Source organism: Dermacentor albipictus, chromosome 1 (assembly GCF_038994185.2).
Source record: "Dermacentor albipictus isolate Rhodes 1998 colony chromosome 1, USDA_Dalb.pri_finalv2, whole genome shotgun sequence".
Classification (NCBI taxonomy): domain Eukaryota; kingdom Metazoa; phylum Arthropoda; class Arachnida; order Ixodida; family Ixodidae; genus Dermacentor; species Dermacentor albipictus.
Genome location: NC_091821.1, coordinates 455,754,338 through 455,778,762, shown reverse-complemented (window position 1 = coordinate 455,778,762; position 24,425 = coordinate 455,754,338). Strand labels below are relative to the sequence as shown.

At 45.0% G+C, this 24,425-nt stretch overlaps 1 protein-coding gene across 1 annotated transcript; it reads left to right on the top strand.

Moving 5' to 3' along the window:
* Window positions 1-11,471: 11,471 nt before the first annotated feature.
* LOC139059320 (lactosylceramide 4-alpha-galactosyltransferase-like) lies at window positions 11,472-23,917 on the top strand. The gene is made up of 2 exons (XM_070537550.1): window positions 11,472-11,670; window positions 22,040-23,917. The coding sequence occupies exons 1-2, from the start codon at window positions 11,511-11,513 to the stop codon at window positions 22,870-22,872; spliced, it is 993 nt and encodes a 330-aa protein (XP_070393651.1). The 5' UTR covers window positions 11,472-11,510; the 3' UTR covers window positions 22,873-23,917.
* Window positions 23,918-24,425: the final 508 nt, after the last annotated feature.

Below are 24,425 nucleotides of genomic sequence, written 5' to 3'. Positions count from 1 at the left end.
GTGGAGAACAATCTCAGGTCTTCGCATTACGCGTGCGGTGCTCTACCAATTGAGCTACCATGGCGTGGTTCTCCAATCTACTTTCTTGGGTTTTACTACGAGAATCAACCTTGGGCTTATTAGCCAGCGCCACCACTCACAAACATTGGCGGTGGATGTGGAACATCGTTTCTGCAGCAGGCGTCACGAGTACGTGATTCATTTGGGTGAAGCCAACTGTTCAATAAACCCACGCATACTTCCTGAATGCCGGATTCGAGATTCTCGTTATGTAATGGGGTTAACCAAGGGACCCTCAGCTAACCATTTTCTTCTCGTTGAGAATAGGTAGGTGTTTGGATGATCACTTATTTGATCTTTGTGTATTGACTTACCAAGAGCAGAAAGCAGACCGTTATGTCTGGCCTTCATAGACATTAGAGGAGCATATGACAACATAGACCGCAACATTTCGGGGGACATTCTGGACTGGGAACTCTTGCGCGACGATTGTCTACAGCTTTTGAGAGATATACACCTAGAAAATACCATTTGCACTTAATTGGAATGGATAAGGAGTGAGGACAAAGTTGATAACAACGGTCTGAAACAGGGTTGCCCTTTATCCCCACTGCTGCCTATGATGTACATGGTGAGGATGGAGAGTGCGGTAGAAGGACGTAATATCGGGTTTAATCGCTCATTCAAACAGGCGGGTACAGTAGTAGAGCAGCAGCTTCGAGGTTTCTTTTACGCGGAGGTCATTGTGTTGCTAGCTAACAAGCAAAGCGATTTGCAACGGCTAGCTAATATCTGTTGACAGGGAGGCGAGTATTGAGCTTTGAAATTGAACATTAGAGAATCAGGTCTTATGGTATTCAATGAAAACAGTGAACAGACAGTGGCAACACAGGGCCAGGAAATACCGCGGATAAAAGAAAGTAAATATCTTATTATATGGATAAACAAAGGCAATACATATTGATGCGTGCATATTGCATATCTCTTTTGGCCGATGCACGCGGGCGCCCCGATGAAGATAATGAACGCCCTCTGGCTCTCGAGTTTACGGATGAACTGGCCAGCTCTCAGGTGCCTTCTGTAATTAAACTTTTTAATTAGTCTCCAGTCTTAATCCTTTCTACGCGTAACATTTTGTTGGAGTGTGCCGTTCCCCGTGTTCGCCACGGAGCTCCGCAGTGGCCGCACCATCTAGCTTTCCGCCATGGCTCCCGCTGACGACACCTCGTCTCCTCCTACTCCTGCGACCCCGACAACAACGTACGTTACGGTAACCAATCCACGCGATCATGGCATATTCTCCGGCCAGGACAGTATTGATAATATTGACGTGAGGACTGGCTCAACTTGTATGAGATTGTTAGCCAGAACAACCGCTGGGACTCTACCATTATGCTAGGCAATGTCCTATTCTACTTGGGTGGAACTCCTCGTGCCTGGCTCTGGACACACGAGGACGAGATCTCTAGCTGCGATGCTTTCAAGTAGAAGGTCGTCGATCTGTTTGGAAATCCCGCCGGTCGGCACCTGGCGGCTAGGAAAGAGCTCGCTACCAGAGTTCAGCGTTCTACTCAATCGTATGTCTCGTACATACAAGACGTGCTCGCTCTTTGCCGGAAAGTCGACGAGAAAATGGCCGAGGTTGACAAAGTCGGCCATGCACTCAAGAGATCGAGGAGCCTTCAACTTGTTGGTCTTCAGCAATGTGTCCACCATCGACGTCATTGTCAAGGAATGCCACCACTTTGAGCTCGCCAAGAGCCGCCGCGTCATTCCACAGTTTCCCCGGCCCCCTAACACGACTGCGACGTTGTCTTGCGTTGACCTTACCGCTTCCCCACCATTACATGAGCACGTCACACGTATTGTTCGCAGCGAACTCGAGGCTACGAGTCCTGCGCCATTCCATATCATTCCTTTCGTCATGTCAGCGCTGTCGGTCCCCGCCGCCCCAGCTACGCCGCTATTCGTCGCCGACCAATTATAGACTACCCCTGGCGGAAAACTAGACCATGCAGCTCCTGGAGGTAGTGCTGCATTAACTTCGTGGTGTCGAAATCCTCCACTCACGCTCCCAACGAATCAGAAGTTGATGTTCATGTCGACGGTGTCCCTCTGACGACGTTAACAGATACTGGCGCCCAGGTGTTCATCATCAATTGTAACCTCCATCTTCGACTGAGGAAACTTCTCACGCCTTCTACTACTAGAGCCGTGCGCGTGGCCGGTGGCAGCACTGCTGACCTCACTGGAATGTGTACTTCCCGGAAAACTATCTCTGGCAGCCGCGTTCCATTTCTTTTGATGGTGCTGACCAATTGTGCCCATGACCTAATTCTCGGACTCGACTTTCTTATGGCGCGCTCAGCTTTGATCGACTGCTCTGGCGGTACCCTTTCCCTCGAACTTGCTCTACTCGCGCATATTCATGCCGAACTGCCGTTCTAGTATTTTCGCTTACATGTGAGGCGCACCTTGAGCCCTTATCAGCTGTTGTTCAAGTCTTCCGCAAGGCTGGGTTCCAACTAAATCCCTCTAGGTGTCACTTCGGTAGGGTCACCTCATCGACGCTTCCGTTATTCCACCAGACCCGGAGAAAATTCGTGCTACCTATACGCCACCTATACTGGCTCGCTTTGACCTGCCCTCTCCTACAGAGGTGCGTACGGTATCGGAGCCGTCTTATCCAAGCGCCACAGGGTAAATATCGTATTATCGCCTACGCTAGCCGCCTCGTCACAGCAGTGGAGCGCAACTATTCGATTACAAATCGTGAATGCCTGGCTCTCGTCTGAGCGGCTTCGAAAGTCCGCCCGTACTTGTATGGCACGCGCGTCTCTGTAATTATTGACCACCACGGGCTCTGCTAGCTTTTTTCACTCAAGGATCCTACCGGCAGGCTTGGTCGCTGGGCTCTGCGGCGGCAAGAATATTCTTTTGAAGTAGTGTACAAGCCTCGCCAATTACACCAAGATGCAGAATGTTTATCAGCTATCCAGTGGACGAACCACCCGCCGACCCCAACCCCCATATCAGTACTTGCGTTTTCTCCGTTTCGTAGCGTCTACACGTTGCCGACGAGCAACGCAGTGATGCCACTTTGCGTGCCATCATTGTTGGCTTGGAATCTTCGCCTTATGATTCGTCCCTTCACCTGTTTTTCCCCAGAATGGTGTATTATACCGCCACATTGTACGTCCTGACCGTCCTGCCCTACTCCTCGTCATTCCTAAAGACCTCCGGTCGGCCATTATCCAAGAACTTCACGATATACCAATGGCAGGTCATTTTCGCGTCTTCTGCACCTGCGACCGGATCCGCCGATGCTACTTTTTGCCAGGCCTTGCCCGCTCCGTCCTGCCAGCCCTGAAATGCCAGCGCTGAAAAACACCATCGACGCTCACTGCCGGGTGCCTTCAACCACTCGACATTCCTTCGGAGCCGTTCTTTCGCGTTGGCGTGGACTTAATTGGCCCTTTCCCGCTATCCACGTCTGGCAAGAAGTAGGTCGCTGTGGCCACAGAATACGCCACGCGCTGGGCCGTCACCAGAGCGTTTCCAACAAGCTGCGCCACAGATTTCGCTGATTTTTTTACGCGACGTGATTCTGCAGCATGGTGATCAACATCAACTGCTCACAGACCGTGGTCGGACATTTCTTTCTCAAGTCAACGCCGATATCCTACATTCCTGCTCCACCAAGCACAAACTGGCTACGTCTTACCGTCCACGGGGTAATGTTCTCACTGATCGTCTGAATCGCACCCTGACAGATATGCTTACCACGTACGTCTCACCCGACCATGCCCATTGGGTCCTTGACCTACCTTATGTATCTTCGCATCATGACACTGCCGCTTATTCCCCGTTTTTCGTGCTGTTCGGCCGAAACCCCACATTGCCACCAGATGCATCCCTTCCATCCGCCGCAACAGACCAGAGAATATGCCCCTGACGCCATCACCAGGCCAGCACAAGCACGCAAAAAAGCCCGCGCTCGCATCCTGACCTCTCAAGACAAGCAACGGCGCTTGTACGATCGCCAACACAGAGGCGTCCACTTTTCGCCTGGATCTCTGTTACTCCGGTAGTCCCCGACTCGTCACGTTGGCCTGTCAGAAAAACGCCTGTCTCGGTACACAGGCCGATATCGCCTGCTGTGGGCCGTGGCTCCAGTTACCAACCAAATCGCGCCACTCAGAACCAGTGCCACATCTGCCCCAAAATCCACTAATGTTGCGCATGTAGCGCGCCTCAAACGTTACTAGTCTGCTGTTATCACCGGTATTTAGACGTCCCGAGATGGTTCTTCTGCTGCCGCGGGTACTGATACGTGTATATTGCGTGTCTCTTGTGGCCAATGCAGGCGGGCGCCCGGACGAAGATGACGAACGCTCTCTGACACTCGAGCTGTCGGCTGAACTGGCCAGCGGTGCAGTTATCTTTTGCACATATACTTTGTAAATAGTCTCAAGTCTTATTCTTTTCTTCGCATAAAAATATATTAAAAAAAAACAGGCAAGAACAATAACAGTTAAAGGGAAGAGAAATGCAGCCATAAGGGAACAAAGAGCTCAAAGGGGATACAACAGGTACGAGGCGCTCCGAGGCATGTGGAAAGCTGCAATGGTTCCAGGACTTACTTTTGCTTGAAGTCAGAGGTACTAGAAAAGAACTAGAAAGCTACTATGTGACGTGTATGTTAAGAAACATGGCAACAAAGAACATCAAGCGTAAAGTCAGAGAAGCTAAGAAGCTGGTGGCGGCAATGGGAAAGAAGCCTACTACGAGTAACTACTTGAGAGAAAAAAAAGAAAATCAGGAAAGAAACAATTTATGATGAATTGAAGGGAAAGCTCATTACTTTTCGAAGCAAGATCAGGATACCTTAGGAGACGCACCGATAAAGCGACATTTAAGAAAGAAGCAGAAGTATGTGTTTGCTGCGGCAAATCTAGGGCAACAATGGAGCATGATTTATTAGAATGTGAAGATATCTGCCCAGCGGTCAATTTAGGCACCAGTGGCCTTCTTGGAGACCTCTGGTACAGTGAGAACAGGGGGAAAGTAAACATGTCCGCAATAGGGATTAGTAAGAGGCGATTGCAAGATTGTTGGAAAAAAGTAAGGAAACGACAAAAAAACGGAGACGACCCAAGGGAAAGTTCACAATAGAGACTCAGAAAGTTTGGTGAAGGGAATCCATCGTAGGTTTTCTTTCTCTATTTTTTAAATATAGATAGGTCATTATGTAGCATAATAGCAAGAGCTTGGTGGTGCAACCCATAGGGGGCGCTCATATCATTCATACATTCATACGTCGGCCGCAGGAGCATACGGAAGTGTCCACTCTTTACGTTTACTATACTACTCTATGGCGCGGCCGACGCTCACCTGCGTGCTTATGCGGGTTCTGACGAGAAAATGCGGCAGTTCGCCGCGCGTCATGCTGAAACAAAAACGCGACGTGCACTTCCAGCTTGACGCTATGCGGAGATGTGATACGAGCACACAATGGAGCGTATCAACTGAATGGTTGCTAAAGAACGGAGAGCCTCCAGAGGCCCATAACACGTTCCAATAATATAGAATGGCTAGAAGGCATCCGAATAGACAAATATGACATCTAGATCTTCTTTTTTGACAGGTTTATAACAGCCTAAGCTTTGGTGTGCTGCATTTAGAATGTGGCAACCCCGCCTGTTAACGTGGTCATGCCGGAATATATCGAATCTTCGTCAACAAGAATAAATTTCAGACTTGTTAAGGAATGGCTGTAACCATGTCTCGGTCAGTGAAATTTTTCGGCTCTAAGTATACTGTCAGTCAAATTAGGCAAAACGTCGAGCCTCAAGAAAACACTCCAAATATTAGTACATAGAAAACACACAGAGTTAGTGTGGATTTTGCACCGGGAATTGCCTGTAGGTGCGGTTGGCTAGGAAGAACTTTCGAGAAGCGTGATACAAGCACGAGGATGTTCCAACGCTAACCTTCTTGGAACACAGCTTTAAAGGCTTGCCTGTGTTCATGCGAGCTCAACTAGCTGCTTGCGGGCAGGTGTGTTTCCCGGCGAGTAGCTTTCGGAAATACTGTACGTAGAACCCTTTCGTATTCATGTCTTCGATTTCTGGACTTGGCCTTCCCAGTTGGTCGGCGGTATACACATGGCCATCACCTCGCTCATCTCCTCACCGTCACTCTTAGTGCCGTCGCGTACTATCCTGCCCAGTCGACCAAGCGGCTGGCGTTGCCCTTAGCGAAGAACTATATCGGCACCAAGCTGTGGATATTGTCAGCCTTGCTAGCATGGATCAACAACCCTTGAAAATGCCGATGAACGTTATTTTGATGCGTTTGTCCTGCTTCTCTTGTGTCGCTTGGCTGGAGGTGGCTGCGCACTCCGAAAAGCCGTCGTGTCTTGGAAACGTGCTGTTGCAACCGACCTGTAGAGCGCCAGTGAGAAAAGGAGGTGCTCCGACAAGCAGCGTCAGCAGGGCAGCTACGAAGAATGGCAAACGCACAGTAGCTCTTTGATCACTAACCACTGACCACTGATAGCAATCTGTTGCTCCAAATAAAATCGAATGGCGCTCCCAGGATTAAATTTGTCTGGCGATTGACCGCCTTGTCCATTCGCCCTTTAATCTTAGAAGGTCGTTTATTGCTAATACTGGCGTTCACGTAAGTGGCAGGTTTCGCTGAAAGAACGTATATTCAGTTCGTTTTTCATAGCCTGAAGACTTGGTTATAACCCTTGCGTGGTACCGTAAGTTTTCGACAAGGAATACTTCGGCATAGGCGCCGCTTTGCGCCGACTCCTTTCTATATTGCTGCCTACCCAGCTCAGTAACATTAAAATAGCGCAAGAGGTAACGACTTACCCAGCGTAGAAAACTTCCCTCAGACGAAGCGCATTTTTCAATCTCGTGCAGCAATCCCCGTCTCATCAATCGTAGGCAAACTTCTACATGCACCTGGCACGGCTAAATGCTACGTCAAATGCGCTGATCTCCAGCCGCGGCTAAATATCTAAGAATCGACGTGCGCTCATAATCGCCACATTTCTTTGAGCTGGACTCCATGTACGGAGACGGGCAAAATGGACCTAATGTCACGAGGCGGGCAAAAGAGCTTCGTATTTCATTTCTCGACGTCGCTTTCTTTTTCGCCACAGCTGCGCTTCATGAAACAGTGTTTACTCTAATTTCTCAACTCCACAAAAAAAGTGTTACATGTTCGTGGTGATAAAGCAAACACTATGGAATCTACAAATATACTGGGTGTTTCAACGAACACTTTCCAAGATTCTTAAAGGTTGCCTGCGGCGGATAGCGAAATTCTAGTTCATGAGGTGGGCTACTCGATGTGGCGACACTACTTACACAAAAGATTGGAATCCATAATCGACATATTAACAAAACCGCGGAAGCTAACTGCGTAAAAATAACGTAAACGCGTTAAAACTTCCTTATTATGCCAAACAAATCTGAATTTTGTTCTGAATAGCCGGAGACTTCCCCGTTGCGAAAGAAATAGAAGAAGCCTGCCAGCGGATGACCGAGGCATTGTCTATTCGCACCTGCCCGAGAGCATGGATATCATTGCGTATAATAATTTTTTGGGTGGCAGTACCACGTCATCGGCCCCTGTCGACACGCATACGTCTTCACTCCGTAAACTCGTCTTCGATGAGGATCCATTTTAGCGTCATTCATAACCTTCCGTTGCTCGTCACCGTGATTTTCGACCAGTGATTAAAGGCTACGAATGCTGCTTAAAGGGATCCTCAGCAAAGAAGAGTAGCCACCGTGTTTCCAAAATGCAGAAATGGCTAGATAACGTTATACTGGCACGCAAAAAGGTTTATTACACGCAAATTCGTCCATGCTATCCGGCAGGAACGAATAGCCTGAGCATCAACCAACTTGTATTCCTTTCAGGATGAGGCAGTCACCAGCTATTCAGAAAAACTTCAGTTTTGTTCGGCATATTAATGTATGTTAAAGGCGTACACGTCGATTCGACGCAGTGAGTTAGCGAGGTATCGTAAGGGCACGTCACAGGCACGCAAAGTGGTCGCAGCCGGAAAACATTTAAGCAACACCAGCGGGCTAATGGCGAAACCGTGCGAGATCAGAAATAATACTTTTTCTTTTATACGGTCCATTCCTGCATAACGCGTGCGTACACCTAATACCATGTGGCCTGCTATCGCTGTTTTGTGTATGCGCTTGACCGACAGGCGATGTGGGGGTGGCTAGAAAAGTTTTTGACCAATTGTACAGGGCTGATCGCAGAACTGTAAGAAAAAAATTGCAATAGCCTTACGTCATACCTCCCCTAGGGGTGTATGCTGTCGTGCTAGTGACTTTTCTGATTTGTACCGATGTCTGTTTCCACATTCTCAAGTCGCGCAAGCTGCCACTATAATATATGGCCGAGGTTGCGCACCTGTTGCATAGGCGTTCAAGGTAACATGTTAGTTCGATGATATCGGATTCCTAGAATTGCGAAGTGAGTGCTTCAGGGCGAAGGTACTTCACGGTTTGCGGGAATTCCTGTTGGCATGCCATCACAGAGTGGAACACTTGTGCTATACAATTCTATCCAGAGAAGATCTACTAAGTCAATGATAGCTGCGCAGTCTCCACGGTTTTGCCAGCGCACCGTACGTATAGGCTTGCAGCAAACAAAGTATTCAGTCATGTGGTACTGGTGGTCGGACTTCACTTTAGAGTTTCTAGATTTATTGTACATTGCGTGCGCGTATTATACACGCTTTTTGCACTGCTGAAACTTTTTTTATTGTTGCTCCCAGTACACGTTGCGAAAGACACCTAACATAGCAGGTCACGTCTGACAGTTATACGCGCTTGCGTAGCTTTCCGTGAAAGCAGGTGGCAGTAGAACTTCCTGTAGAAAGTTCAGCTCCATTTGCTGCCCTGAGCGCCGGCTTACGTGGCAATTCCACACATGCTAACCTGCAGAAGGTTTTTAGGGAAATTCATACATTAAGTATGCCTGTAGTAGCGAATAGAGCGAGAGATCATAAAATAAACGCAATAGTAAAAAAAGTATTTAAAAAAAGTGATGAGGTTTTACGTTCCAAAGCTACGATCTGATTATGAGGCATGCCGTAGTGGGAGATTCCGGAAGATGGCACCACCTGGGGTTCTTTAGCTTACTCCTAAAACCCAAGTACATGCGAGTTATCTCATTTACCCTAAATAAAAAAGCGGCCGCCGCGGCCAGTATTCGAGGCCGCGACCTCATGCGTAGCAGCCCAACACCAAAGTAGCCAAGGCGTGTGTGCACAAATAGCATATATAAACATTTGAACGGAATCTATCCCCGTAAAGCTGCAGCTAACATTCGAGAAAAAAAACATATGTGGCACACCCTCTCCTCGCAGTTGAGCGGAGTTGCGTAGCAGCTGAGAGACACGCAAACTAGAGAAACATCTGCCACTGCAGGAAGGCCAGCCGTCGCCAACTGTGAGGGAACACCGCCTACGGAAACTTTACGAAGACTGACGTCAGAGCTTCTCCTTTGTTTTTCCTTACACGGATTTCAGCATCTGTGATTTGGCAATTTTCATGTTCGTCCGACGCTCAAACTACTGTGAATGTGGCTCTCTGCTTAAGCGATGAATGGTTTGACGTAGGAACGACACTGCGCGTTAAAATTGCCGATTCACATGCGCTTGAGCTCTGGAACATTATTCCCGTGGTTTTAGTGGGTCATCAAAAAAAGTATCGGTATTTCTACTCACAGAAACAACCATGATAAGGTGGCAACTCTTATGCCACAGTGCACAAGTCGCTACTGTAAGTGTTATGTTGCTTATGAAATCAATAACGCTTCACCAATGTGGCTATATTATGTTGGAATTTCCTCCATATACTTTGGGAAATACCCGCTGTGGTGTTTTGTCGACTTAGGGGCCATATAGTTACGCTGCTGAGCACGAGATCGCAGCTGCCGCATAATGATGACGACTATATTCAGAAGCAATAGTACCCCGTGACAATGCGAAGGCACGTTAAAAATCAATATCTTGTCACACTGAATTCATTCGAAGTTTTCCAATGTGTCATGGATCACAATCGAATCTTAGTTTTGACACGTAAAACCATAAAGTTTAACTCATCTTCCATACTTTGGGAAATGACCAGCAGTCTTTAGCATATAGATGCATCGTTTTCTCCAGCTCTATTTGCGGGGAAGTATTCGTCGAAAGATATGCGCCAAAATACTTGTTGGTACTATTACTGACAAATGCTGTCGCGTTTTGCAACTATAGCTGCTATGGATTCACTCCTCTTCTTCATGCACAGGATAACAAACCGAACAGGCGTCTGGTTAACATCAATACCTTTCGTCTCAATCTTGTCCTCCTCCAATAGTTGTTTGGTGTTTGCTTGTGTCGTTGCTGAAATCCAAAAACCTTTAGTGAGAACATTTCACAGCAAGAAAATTTCCCATTAGGTCGTGAGGATTTGAACTTACAACCAATGACTGGGCCAGCAGTAAACGGCGAAAATTGTCCCGAAGTTATCTTAAATATTATTTATCCAGAATCGTCATCATGATCACTATCACAGTTACGCACAGTGCAGGATAAAAGCTTAAGTGAAAAGCTTTTGTTACCACTGTCTAGGGTCAGTCGGCCGAATCCTGCGCATGCGAATCTCCTGATTTCATCGCTTCAAATAAAACGTGGCCATTTTTTCGTAGCCGTTGACCTCATCTCAAGAACTACCGATTATCTCACCTATGCATGTGTGACCTGCTTTATTGCATTTATGTATATCGCTCTATTTGTTATTGAACATCACGAATCACCATATATTTATTCATTCATTCACCTATTTATCTACAAAGGTAGCTCAAGTACCCCGGCCTTGTTTTTCGTAAGGGAGTGAACTGCTCAAAGATACAAGCCAACAACTGTACCGGAACGGAAATTACAGGAAATACCATGAGTATGTATAAGAACGCGAGTAAACAAGAAGTAAGTACTAAAGAGAAAAAAACATAGGCTTTGATATATATAAGGGTTGGCACGATAGGAATATCACGGATGGTTCGCAATGAAAGCTAGGCTTTATTATACGGGATTTCCAAGTGTTCCTCTGTACATTGCGCAGCGTTTTGTCTTTTGTGTAGGTACAAATGCTAAACCCCTTCTGGTACGGTGTCTCACTGTGGTTGTTTGCAATATAGCTCTATAAATGCTTTACTAAGCCATCAGCCACATCTGCAACGTACAGTCCTGTTGACTCCTCTTCCTCGCTTTAGTAGAGAGCAGGTGGTGCCCGTCGGTTGGCTCACTTCTCTCATGAACACGCATAAGGAACATCTGCAAGCGCTTGACGTAGCATCGTTGCGTCAACGCTGCTGTGCAGACATTACTGTGCTATATATTGCTGCCATCCTCAAACGCAGCCCGTCTCATTCACCACAAATATCTGCAACATTTCTTCGTATAAATTATTTTCCATAGTATGGCTTCTCTAAAGCTTGCGAGCTTCTCAGTTTTCTCCGCGATTTCTGCTATCGCACTGCTCTTCTGGATTTGCAGCACGGAATACTTGAGTCAACTACGTTTTCCGCCATCTGAGTCACTTTCGAAGCAAGCGACGCGGAGAGTGAAAGGAAACAAAGGTATGTTTAGGGCATGTCATCAGCACAAGGCATCGTCCATGGAATTCCTGAGCGTTTTGAGAATGAAATCCGCGAACGGTCTCAGAGCGTAGTCGTGAAGTCAGCTACTCGACAAATGGGGTGGCGGCAAGGGACGAGATAGCGGGCAGATATGGACCTAATTTTTCATTAGAAGTGACGTTTATTTGAATTGTCGGCATAAACAGGAAAGGGAAGGAGTTTCATTTGCAATCGTCTGCAAGGATATCGACTCGTGTACTTGTTTGTTTCTTCGGTGACCTCTTTTCCACGGCTAGCAATGGTTAAACATTATCGCTCAGCGCAAGACGCGCCTGTGTGATTTGGAACTTACACGAATGTTATCGTTCATTATATCTGTTTTGTATGTCCTCGCCGAACCATGTATTGTCAGACTGCACGTGGGACACGCATTGTGTAGTAGTTTCTGGAAACCACGCGCCACAACCGATTACACTAGAACCTTCGACGAATGATACGTAAAGGCGGACGTGCTTGACCCGCTGATGAGCTTACGAAGATCGCCGACAGTGTTCGCCGCTTTCGTTGTGCTTATAACGCTCGACGCTACGCAGTCACGTGTGAAGGCTACGGCCGGCGCTCTCTTCCGGCGCCTTGGTGTCGGTTGCCAAAGAAGAGAATAATCTTTGTAGACGCGTGCTGGAGGCGCAAGCTCGGCACACGCAGTGTCGTGCTAGAAGCCTGCCACGTTGGTCGCGGCAGCCGCTGCTCGGTTCGCCTCTTTAGCACGCCTGTTGGAGTAAATTTAGGGATTGCGGCGCAAGAGCCATGCCGTCGTTCCATCATTTACTCTGACGATGGCACAGCTTTAGGGCCGTCGTCACGTCCTCTTACATGTGCAACATGCTTTTGTGGGCACAAGTTCGCGCACTAGGGAGTTCGGCTATTCACAGTTTCGCTAACGTGGTATTTTCACCGCCACTGCTACGTGACATTAGAGAGTTTTAGTTTAGGGGACGCAAGCGGCTTGCGTGCGCAAGAAGTAGGGGTGACGGTACTGCGCATGCGCAGACGCCCACGTCTGGGTATGCGCATGCGCAGTACCGTCGCCCCTAGCTATTGCGTACGCAAGCCGCTTGCGTCCCCTAAACTAAAACTCTCTATTATCGACATTTGCTGTAGCTGGCATTTGTGCGACCTTTTTCGAAGAATGAGGGTTGATGTCGTGGAAACAAAGTCTGAGTGCACCTGTTTAAATACCCTGTTCTCTCCCTGTAAGGGCGTAAATGCTGTGATCTTGAGGCATTCCTCGAGTCGAGTATACGATCACGCAGGGAAGTTCTTTATCTCGGTGAATTCCTAACATCTCCTCGTGACCAGTGGTTCACAAAATCTGTACTATCGGTAAAAGTATACTGCTATAGCTGTTGATTAATTCCTTTAGGTAAGCCCTGTACAGGATTCTATAGACGCTTTTCACGATGCTCTCATTGATGGGCACCGCATGATACTCTGGCGCCACCTCTTGGCCATCGTCGCCACCGAGCCCGTCTTGTACGGCACTACACTTTACTTCCCATGCTTTACTCATACCCTCCTTCTCCGCTTTCCGCCTCATGGTTCCACTGAAAACTCCACCTCCGCTTTCCTCCTTGCGCTCTCCGCTATCGCCATCTTTCACCACCCGCTTCGCTCCGCGTTTGCCCTTTCATCCTTTGCTGTGCTCGTTGGCTCCATTAAACCTGGGAGGCCGACACACACGCTTGCTGCAGGAGCAACATTTTAAAAGCACTTCGTTACGTGACTCGTATATATCCTACGCACGTAAAACATAACGTTAAATCATTTCTTGTAATACCGATAATGACATGCAAGAGCAGGCAAGTAAGGATAAAATGAAAAACGAGTGTATGCAGCCGTAAACGGGGTGGTATGTGAGTCTGTGTGTCGCAGTTGACGTCTGTTGAGCCACCTGGATGGGCCATTTAACTGCAGTGCCCTCGACCAGAGGGCACTGGGCACTGGACCGTAAGCGGAAAAACAAGGACTCCACTTTGGTTTACATTTAGTGAGAGACACAGATTCTGAAGCCCCCTCTCTAGAGTACAGAGGTACGTTTGCAAAGACAGGTGAAGGGAATTGATGTCTCTAGGTGTCGCCAAAAATACGATGTCATATGCATGGACATACAGATTCGCATTCTGGTGCAGTAGTTCTCAACTCATCAATGGGTTTAATAGTACAGGACAAAGAACAACCCCCTGGGGCTCTCCTCTTGTCTGGTCGAAGTTTCTTAAAAAAAATGCGTTTCAAAAACAATGAAATCTTCTATTTCTTAGAAATTCAAAAATCCATGCCATTATATATCTCTGAAAATTGTAGGATTGTAATCTGTCCAGCAGTAGAGAGTACCCAACGCTGTCGTAAGCTTTTGCTATGTAAGGAATCACTAAAACACTAACTTCTTTTCTATGCTGAGCAAGTTGGATGCGGCTTGCTCCGGGCCAGAAACGTGCCAGACCGGGCCAGAAACGTATTTGACTTCGAATTAGTAACGAATTTTCAGTTATACGATCCGTCATGCAATCATAGAACACCGTTTCAATTATTTTTACCATATTTGAGGTAAGTGAGATAAGCCTGATGTTGTCAAGATTGTAGCCAGCTCCTAGTCTTTTAAGCAGCGTAATTATTTTGGCTGTCCTCCGTTCTGGTGGAGGACAGCCAAACAATTCAATGCGCTCAGAATGTCCACAGGACACGTTTCAAAGAACATATTTTGCATGGCATTGGAAATGCCATCAGGACCTGGAGCTGAGACAGGCAGAGATCTAAGGATATTTGAGAGCTCTGACACTGTGACTTCCACAAAGTCATCTGCGATGGGAGGCCTTAGTGGGCCATTTGGCAACGCTGATGTTAAGCGTTGCGCTATGACCTTTCCTATGAATTCTAAAGAAGGAGATACCACGCGAAGTGAAAGAAATATCAATTCAATATTCGCTGGAGGCGGTATGAATTTGCTATATCGAAGGGATCTGAACAGAGCTTTTTGTTGCTGGGCTTAGAGAGGAAGTCAAAATGTTTTCTTTTTTTTTAATACTCGTACTAGGCACTCGATACTGTTCACTTGAAAGCGGAAGCTGCGAATTTATAATCACTAGTTACTCGGACACTGATTGTAAAGTAATTTCTTCCACGTGGCTTTTGGTCGTCTATAATCCCGCGTGCAATCCAAATTCCACCAACGAGAGGTAGTACTTTTGCTTATGTTATATTTAAATTGAGACTACTTAAAACAACTTTTTATTACAGAGCGGAGCCTCATAGCTCCGATGTCAATGGGTATGGTTTTCTTGGAGTTCAGGACCATTTCAAGACACTGAAATTTCTGGTAATTAACAAAAGTCCGCGTCGGAGACTCTAGGGGAATAACAGGGCAGACAATGTCAGACCTAATCGGTAGATTGTCTCTCTTTGAGGCGGAGTCGACAGCAGACCAGAAAGTTACGGAAATTCCTGAACTGGCAAATGTTTCAGCCAATGCTGATTTTGAAAGACCCTAAATAAACATAGCTGAATTCGTGTTTAAGAAACGAAAATTTTGATTATTTGCCTAGTCCAACAATCGCTTTCCACATGAGTGAGTTTTGAAACCCAAAGACACAAGACACGAATGGAAGTCTCTGGCTATCACAACTTCTTTCCTACAAGATTTGGCAATGGTATCATGAATGACTGTGAAAAATATATAATAAATAAGGACAATGGAGAACAACACGGAATAGTTACATCTATTTCTAGTATCTCACACTCCACAGCCATATACGGGTAGGAAACTTTTACTTTGTGGCATACTTTAGTTGTTAACACGAAAACAAGTCCTCCGCCTGTCGAAGGACAGTCCAATAAAACTAAACGATAATTTCTTAAATCGGTAGCTGCAGTAATAGCGGAACGGCAGCTCCACTGTAACACCTTTAAATAACCTATGATGAATTAATGTCTACATTAGAAACCGCTTGCTCTTAAATACTGTCTTTTCAAAAAATCCTCCGAAAGACTGCCTTTACCGTACATTGTGGGTTTTGATTGAGGGACCGAGCTGGAAGGATTAGGATTAGACTGTGACTTGGATGGATTTTCTTTCACAAGCCTTTTGGGTTTTTATTGGAGGACAGAGATTGAAGAATTATCGCTAGGTGATCTTCTGCGTTTGAGCGTCCATTTATGTCCATTTAGGAGTCCAGTAGGTCCATTTCTACATCCTGGTTGTTTTCGGACACATATCCAGAGAAGCCTCCGTTGTTGGTATACTGAGTTGAAGTTGATGGCCTCGCATTTTCTGCGTCTTCTACATTAACTGATAAAGGATCCACTAGCTTTTCAGCATTCGACGTCACGGTATGTGCAAGAATCTGCTAGCTAGCATTAGAACTCACTAAAGGAGTGAACAGCTGAATCATTTGTGATGTCACCAGTTGAGCTAGAGTGTCCCACAGGCTTGGTGTTAATCATTCCATAGCTTTTGCGAACTTTTCGACCACCGTCGCAATAGAAACGGAAAGAGCTGAGTCTACAACGATTTGTTGAGGGGCTGTCACTCTTGCATATCCCTTATATCATCCCTGGACCTCAACAACAGCGTCACGGCGTCAGCAACGTCTCCTTTGAATTAGATCTATAATGGAATTTCCTGCGATCTTGCAAGACAATTCGAGTAGTTGGTGGAGTGACCACCCTAACAGAGGCAGCATTTCTCTTCTTGCGACGAACAGTCACTAAAATTGTGGATGTCTTCACAAGCATGGCAGTGGGGTTGAGATCTGCTGCCCCTGACGCTGTGACTTTACTTATTGTTGGCCGCATCGTCCCAGCTCATGTAACTATGACTCATTCTGTTGGGATCTTCACATAGTCAATCACTCTACTACACTAGGTAAACAGAGATGACTCCAGTCGCTGAGAACATCTCTATAAGCTCTTGAGGGGTTAAAGGAGGATCCACCCCTAGTACAATGCCTCTAGAGCATGCGAGATGTGGCTGTAGGAAACAGCTCACCGGATGGGAAGCGAATGTGGAACAATTGAGCCGTTCCTTGACACAGGTCAGGTCTGGCGAGCAGCATACTATACCTCCTGTACCAAACTGGCAGACTTCGGTGATCTTTCCAAAGTTAGGTGAAGCCTTTTGGGATTTCGCCTGAATCGTCTTTGGATTTTTCATGTTGATCGTACCGCCGTCGGAAGGCACCATGATCACAGGAACATTGCCGGCTCCACAGCGAAGAAAAAACTCCATTGGCACATCGTGAGCAGCTTCCGAGGCTGACTACGGGGAAGCCCCGTAACCAGGTGATCATACAGACATTAAGCAAGGCTAACACACAAACACATAAGACAAAAATAGAGAGAGAAAAAAAAGGTACGTAAAATTACAAGCTGAGCAATGAAAATATCACCCGATACTTGATCTATGCCTCCGAAGGAGGAGAAGCCAGAACCGAGGAACGCGATTCCTAAGCGCAGACCAGATCAAACAGCGCTCCGTGGTCAAGGCTGTAATGGTCTGTAATGTGGGAAAAAGAGGACGCTGATGGTGCCCTTTAAAACGACGCAGAAGAGTTTACCTTTTTGTAGCTGTTCTACGCTTGTTGGCTCCGCCATTAAAATGCATCTGTGTATAGCCGTACGCTTCTCACTTCCCGCAAGAAGAAGGCTGCCACCGCTCAGGTTATACCTGTCGGGAAAAAAAAAAACAACTAGGTAGCAAACTATTGTTTCAAGCTCCTTGGCGTCACAGATGCCATGTGACAGTGAAACCAATCAGCAAGTGCATTAAAAATGCAAATATTCATTATATTTGTATCAATATTGTAACGTCACTGTACCTGAAACTGTTACAGCCGGACAAGAACTAATAGGTAAGCTTTAACAGGTGATCTACTTACCGCTCACTTTATTTAAAAATCGTGCACGGTCTGCTTGGTGAGGTGCGTTCTTCTTGTGTAAATAATTTTATTCACATCAAATGAAAAAAACTTGAATGTGACGCTGCATATGCGGAAAAAGACGATCTGATTTGTTCAAGATTCCGGCTAACAATAAAAAGAACAGGAGAGACCGTCTATGCGGTTATAAGTTGGTCATGTGTCCTCGCGATATTTGCTAATTGGTTAAGTAAGTCTTGGAGTAGTAAATCATCCTCTACTAAATAGGTACAATATGTCTATAATTTTCCACTTCTGGTACATTATTCTTGCTTTTTCACAAACACTGCATTGATGACAGAAAATTAGAACTTTTGTTAATGATTAATTTTTTGAAGGTTCACCAGCATACTCAAGAAAGCCTTTTTTTTCAATGAGAAGCGCTACAATAGCTTGCCTAATGGTAAGTGTTGTGTGTACCCGCTTCAAAAAGTGTCACCAAATGTCAATACATGTAAAAAACGGCATTGTAAGTATATTAGTTCCTGCACAAAATAAAAGTAAAACAAGACCAGTTTCGGTGCTCTGATAGGTAAAACGCAATCATTTCACAGAAAAATATACTTGCTTAAAGGTGGCCGTACTATGGTTTGAATGCAGGAACAAATATTGGCAGGCTTAGGTGCGACACAAATTGTATGACGAACTCAAACAGTGCTGGATATCACGTATGAACCAGAAAGCGATAACCAAATTTCCGGTGATATAACGTTTGCCGAGTAGTCTGTTCCTAGCGTCATGTTGCAGTTTCGATCAAATCTTTCTTAGGTCAATTCCTTCGCCTCCACTGTGCCGAACAAAGCCCGTTCTGGGCGATCGCCTAGCTTTTCACCCATCACTGGATAATGTAGACGTAGCCGCCACCCCGCATGCTTCAGGAGTTCAGGAGTTGTTAAAAAGAGGTAAAGTTATTCTGAGAGTGCAGCTGTGAGATTGGGGTGAACTGCTATGTTCTAACCTGCTCCCTCACCGAAGGCGATGTGCACTAGTTGAAAGCACGTCGTCAGCTAATGACTCCGGATGCTTACCGATGTAATCCTGCTAGTCAGCATGGGGGAAGGGAAACTGGATTAACAAGAAAGAGCTGAATGCAATCGGATAATTCTATGCAGAGTCCCACATCCGTGGCAATAGAACACCTCCATTTTTTCTTTCTACTCAAAGAATCCAAAACACGATGACTTGGTGAACTTAAAATATTCTTCTCGCTTTAAAAAAATTCTAATTGAAATAAACTTCATGCATTCGTTAGCAATAAAATATTCTATAAAATATATCATGTTATATAGTCATATGTTGAAACTATCCCAGAAAATGTCATGGCAAAATGCAATCTTCCGCAAATTTTGGCTTATTTTTCACTCCTTTGGGTGAATGAATGAGTGAGTCATAACTTTACTGAGCCCTACTAGGTGTATTTTTCAGCGGCTGGGGCGCATTCTTCAGGGGAGTCTTGCTCCGTGTGTCTTCACTGGAAGTCATCAGACGCAGCTTCCTCCATTCGTTATAGCAATGGTCAGCTGCCCTAAGTACAGGGCTGCACTGGACTCTGCTGCCCGTCGTGCACGCGGTACTAGACCTAGCTGGTCTTCACAGCAGTCACTGGACAGTAGTGCATCCCATTGCTTTGCACTTCGGTGTGATATGATTGGGATTACGTCGGTTTGCTTTCATGCCCATGTTATGTGGTGTATAGTCAGTGTGAGATGCTGTATTTCACAATGACTGGTTTTTCGCGCTTGACAACAATGATCAGCAGGTAGCCTTCTCGCGATTTCTAACAAAGTCGTTATAATACTATTATACCTACTCTCAGATAAGTAAATGTAAAAAGAAATAGGCTTCACCTCCAAATCCCTGGGTCATCGATAGTATGCTAAAGGCCATGCGCACACGATGAAGCCTTTATAAAAAAAACTAAACTAAAAGACAACCATTCAATATAAACCTACGTGCGTGGTATAAGAAATTTTGCAACACACTTTATTCACAGCTTATAAAAGCTGAAACTAAATATGATGAAGCAAAAATACTTACATGAGGCTGTGATGTAAAGAAAAAATGGCAATTAGTGAACTCATTTATGAATAGGAAGCGAGAAGCTGATATCATAACTAACATATCCCACAATAGTAATACTTATGTAGAACCACTTATGATTGCCGATACTTTCAGCCATGTCTCTTTTCCTAATATCTCCACTCAAACCCAACAGAACTGATATGCATCAAGCGCCTTCCACATTCATTTTACATGTATCCAACTACTCCTGATGAGGTGGTATGTGTTATGAACAATTCAAAATTAACAAGTGCATGACTGGTGAACATTCATCCGGGTCATGTTAAATTAATTTCTAAGTCGATATCATTTTTACTGTCTGTAATTATTAACCTCACGCTTAAAACAGGGACCTTTCCTCGCGAGCCCAAATGTTGTAGGGTTGCTCCAGTTTTTAGGAAAGGAGATCGCTCATTACTATCTAACTTCAGACCAATCTGTGTTTTACCCTTCTTTAGTAAGATCATAGAGAAAATAATAGAAAAACGATTCATCAAATACTTAAACAAATTTAATATTCTTTGCCCTGTCGAATATGGATTTCGATCCGGTTACTCTACTGACCTAGCACTTTCTATCTATTACTGATCAATTAAAGAAGCTATTGATGACGGTAAATTCCAAGCATCCCTATTTCTAGATATTTCAGGGGCATTTGATATTATTGGCCAAGATATTCTTAATGTTAAACTAGATTCAATAAGTATAACCAGGTCCTCCTTTACTACTATTACGCAGCTACTTCAGAGCCATACCAAGTCGTTAGTGTTTCCGAAGCTGATTCTAAACCTAAAATGATCAACTTAGATGCATCACAAGGATCCATATTTGGCCCGTTACTCTTTTTACTTTATAATGTCATATTGCTGATAGGACAGGGGTAATTGGAGATTGCAGGGCGACGCCTTCGTCCTGCAGTAGACATAAAACAGGCTGAAGAAGGTAATGATGATTATTGGTAATATAATATCACATTGCAGACCACTTATTATCAGCAAGTGAAGAATGCACATACTTAGGTGTTATTTTTGACTTTAGGCCGAAATTTATTCGCCATATAACTCATATTAAGGAGAAGTTATCACATGGAATATGCAGTCTCATCAGGGCGTGTCCATTTTTTTCACGACCTTGTTGCTCTCACTGTATTTCGTGTTTGTACACTTTCACACTTCCTACTGCATAACCTCTTGGGATAACACGTACACTAGTCATCTAAAGCCGATGCAAACCATCCAAAAGCGGGTAATTAGATTATTCACGTCAAAACCACACACCGCTAATGCTAAACAATTACTACAAGGAAATAACATTCTAGACGCTCCAGCCCTTATTATGTAGAACCTTGCCACTTTTCCTTTCAAACTGATAAATGACAATATCCACTCTTCGCTAATCCCTAGATCATGTCTAACGAATACTAATACAACTCCTTTCGTGTTGCATAATAATTTCATTCTGCCCAAAGTGCGCACTAATTCTGGCAAACAGGCAGTTCACTTGCAGCCATATCATCATGTAATACGCTACCATTTGTCATAGAACTCCACAAAACTTATCGATTTTGTGATGACCTGAATAATTTTTCATCTGAAACTTAAGTGACACTATTTACTGTACATAGGAATTTTGTTTTTAGGCCGGCCATTCTTATGTACTCCAACATGTAATTAATTTTTTTAAACTTTTCTTTATATTTGTCTTTAATTAAAATTAAATATGGGGTTTCACGTGCCAAAACCACTTTCTGATTACGAGGCACGCCGTAGTGGAGGACGACGGAAATTTCGACTACCTGGGGTTCTTTAACGTGCACCTAACCTTTAACGCACCTAACCTTTAACCTTTAACGTGCACCTAACCAATTTTCGTTTACACTGCATGTGCGGACCGAGTGTAACCAGACATTTGTGCACCAGTGTGGGACATTTCAGTTCTTAAGCACTACGCTGATACTGCTTCACGCAAGGAAATGACAACACTTCCATGTTATCCCGTCCTCCAAAATTATCGAAACAAATAGTGTAGCTAACTGTTTCCTGTGGACGTGCGTAAAAGAAGGAGCTTGAACAAGAGAGAGCTAGGAATCCTGATCGGATCAAGCGAATCAATGCGTGACATAATATTCCCGCTTGAATTGTCACTTGGAAATAAAATGTAACACTGGAAATCCAAGTAATATTCATGAGTTTTGGAGTACCGAGACTTCCTCAGTAGGTCAAGTGGCTTCGAGTGTGAACGTATTTTGTAGTCAGTGGCACATGTCTGTTCTTTAGTGATTGTGTTAGGGATTAAACCATAACTTGGGCCTCCGGCTTTCTTTTCAATTACTCCTACAGAATCCGTGAACAACGACCAAGACAACATATGGTTCCTCGAAACATCCTATCAACGGAAACTGCTCGCCAGGGAAGCCTGCAGCATTGAGTCAGCCTGCCGGAACAACGGCGACTTCACGGTGCATCTGCTTTCTACCGGGAACATCAGCTCCTCTGGGTGTCCTTACCATCGCCTACTTTCAAAACTTCCCAATTTTCGATCTATGGTGCTAAATGCTAGCTTAGAACTCGCGGAGACGCCGCTGAAACCACTGCATGCCACAGGAGGAGCGCTAAATGAGAGCCCTCACAAAGTAGAACATCTCAGTGACTTTCTGCGCTACGTCGTGCTTTGGAAGCATGGCGGCGTATATTTGGACACGGACGTGATCGTAATGAAGTCACTGAGAGGCATAAGCAATAGCGTCTTCTATCAGTCCGAAAATAAGAGAGATGGCCTGGCTAATGGTATACTATTCTTCGACAAGCAGCATCCCGTGCTCAGAGCGCTTATCAATGAGTGTGCACGCGTATACGATCCTCATTTGTGGACCGTTTGCGGGCCTGCTTTGATTTCTCAGCTGCTTTCAGACGCTGAACTTTCTCGGCAGGTGAAGTTGCTTAGCTGTTCATATTTCTTCAGGGTTCCATTCACAACGTGGGAGGACTTGTTCAATGCTACAATGGCGCCAGGAGTGCTTAGGGCGATATACGGCAGCTACGGTGTCCACTTTTGGAACAAACTTAGCAAGGGGAAACCAGTGGCGCCCGAATCTGGTTCTGCAATTGAACTTCTCGCTCGCTCCTACTGCCCCGAAACGTATGGATTAGCAATTTCTGAGGGATACTTTTGAATGCGTGTGAGTCGCAATGACAGCCTTCTTTGCATTTAATGTCAATGATTTCGTTGCTATACTCGGCCGTCACTAATGACTTGACCTCGTCGCAAGAGAGTATGGCCCATGACGAGTCCTTGTGACTCACCACCAGCGATTGCAGAGAGAAAATCTGAACGTTAAATGAGGGTGAATAATCAGCCGCTAATCAATTGTCTTTCGCCTTCACAAGCTCCGCCTTTAAAGAATATGCATTTAGTGCTGCGTGTGCAGCAGCAAATACCAAATAAAAGATATATTAGGCGAACTTTCTCGTGTTGCACAATAGGCCAGTAAATGCATTTGTGTTATTTACCCTTTCTAAAACAAGTGGCTTCACTATGTCACTTACGAAAGTGTTGTAGATGGTACACTTAACGCAGGTACATTCAAAACTTAAACAAATCTTCTTTTAGTTCGCAATGCTCATTTGCGCTCGTCGTCATACAAATTTACCATACAATGCAAGCCGACGTTTCCAGTCTCTCAGGCAACAAAATACATTTTTGCAATGCTTTAGCAATAGTTTGTCCCGCGTACGTGCAAGGACATATGCTGGTCTGTTCCATCGCAAACGTCGATGAGAGGCCGCTATAAGACGAGTTTCTGTTGGGTCATTGGCCTAATGCAAATAGCGCTGCCATTATATACAGTGTACAGGCTACTGGGTGAGACGCACAGCTTCAGAGATGCCAACACAAGGTGAACTTGCATATAAGTACCTCCTCCTGATATAGTCATAATGTTTCATCAGGCCTTTTCCTCCCCGTCTCTTTTCTCCAGTGTAGAGCAGCATGCCAGAGAAACCTATAGCTCAGGCCGACCTCTCTGCCTTTGTATAAATGAACTATTTTCTCTCTCCTTAGCAATAAATTATGACTCCATCGTGTAACAGCAAGAAATGTCAATTGTAGGTATATTAAGACAAGCATAACAAATTAGTGTAGAGCACGTAGATGGAATAATTTCTCATGGAAGAAGTCACTAGCTATATCGTAGAAATTGTTTTCAATAAAGGTCACGATAATTGTCTGGCTCTCGCTGCCTGATTCTTTCTTGTCTTTCACAAGGTTGCAAAGTGGGCAATGTTGAATGTCGAATAGACAATTATGATTACGAAGTATGTGACGCAACAGATAAAAGTGTCTGAAAAGAGACTGCGGGCGTCCACATAGGAAGTCAGACGAAGAAAAATGATTTTGACAGTCAATAATGAAACGACGCCACCTACCGCTTGGTGTCTCATGTTTTTTCAATAATCAGGGAGAATATACCAGACGTTCCACCTATGAAAGGGGACACATTTAAATGTGACTCGAATTCCGTTGTTCCTTCTATTTTTCCTGAAACATTTTAGATAAGAGTCATGTAGATGTCTTTATTTATTTATTTATTTAGTTATTTATTTATTTATTTCAGATACACTCATGGCCCACAGGGCATTATTGAGGGGAGTGGTACACACATCGCAATAAATTTGTACATAAGGAGACAACGCATATATATGTATATATATACATTTGCGGGAACAA

Excerpts from the sequence above, each read along its gene's own strand:
- LOC139059320 (XM_070537550.1), top strand. The coding sequence starts at position 11,511 with ATGGCTTCTCTAAAGCTTGCGAGCTTCTCAGTTTTCTCCGCGATTTCT. Across the intron at positions 11,671-22,039 it reads GAGAGTGAAAGGAAACAAAG|AATCCGTGAACAACGACCAA; the intron begins GTATGTTTAGGG and ends TTACTCCTACAG.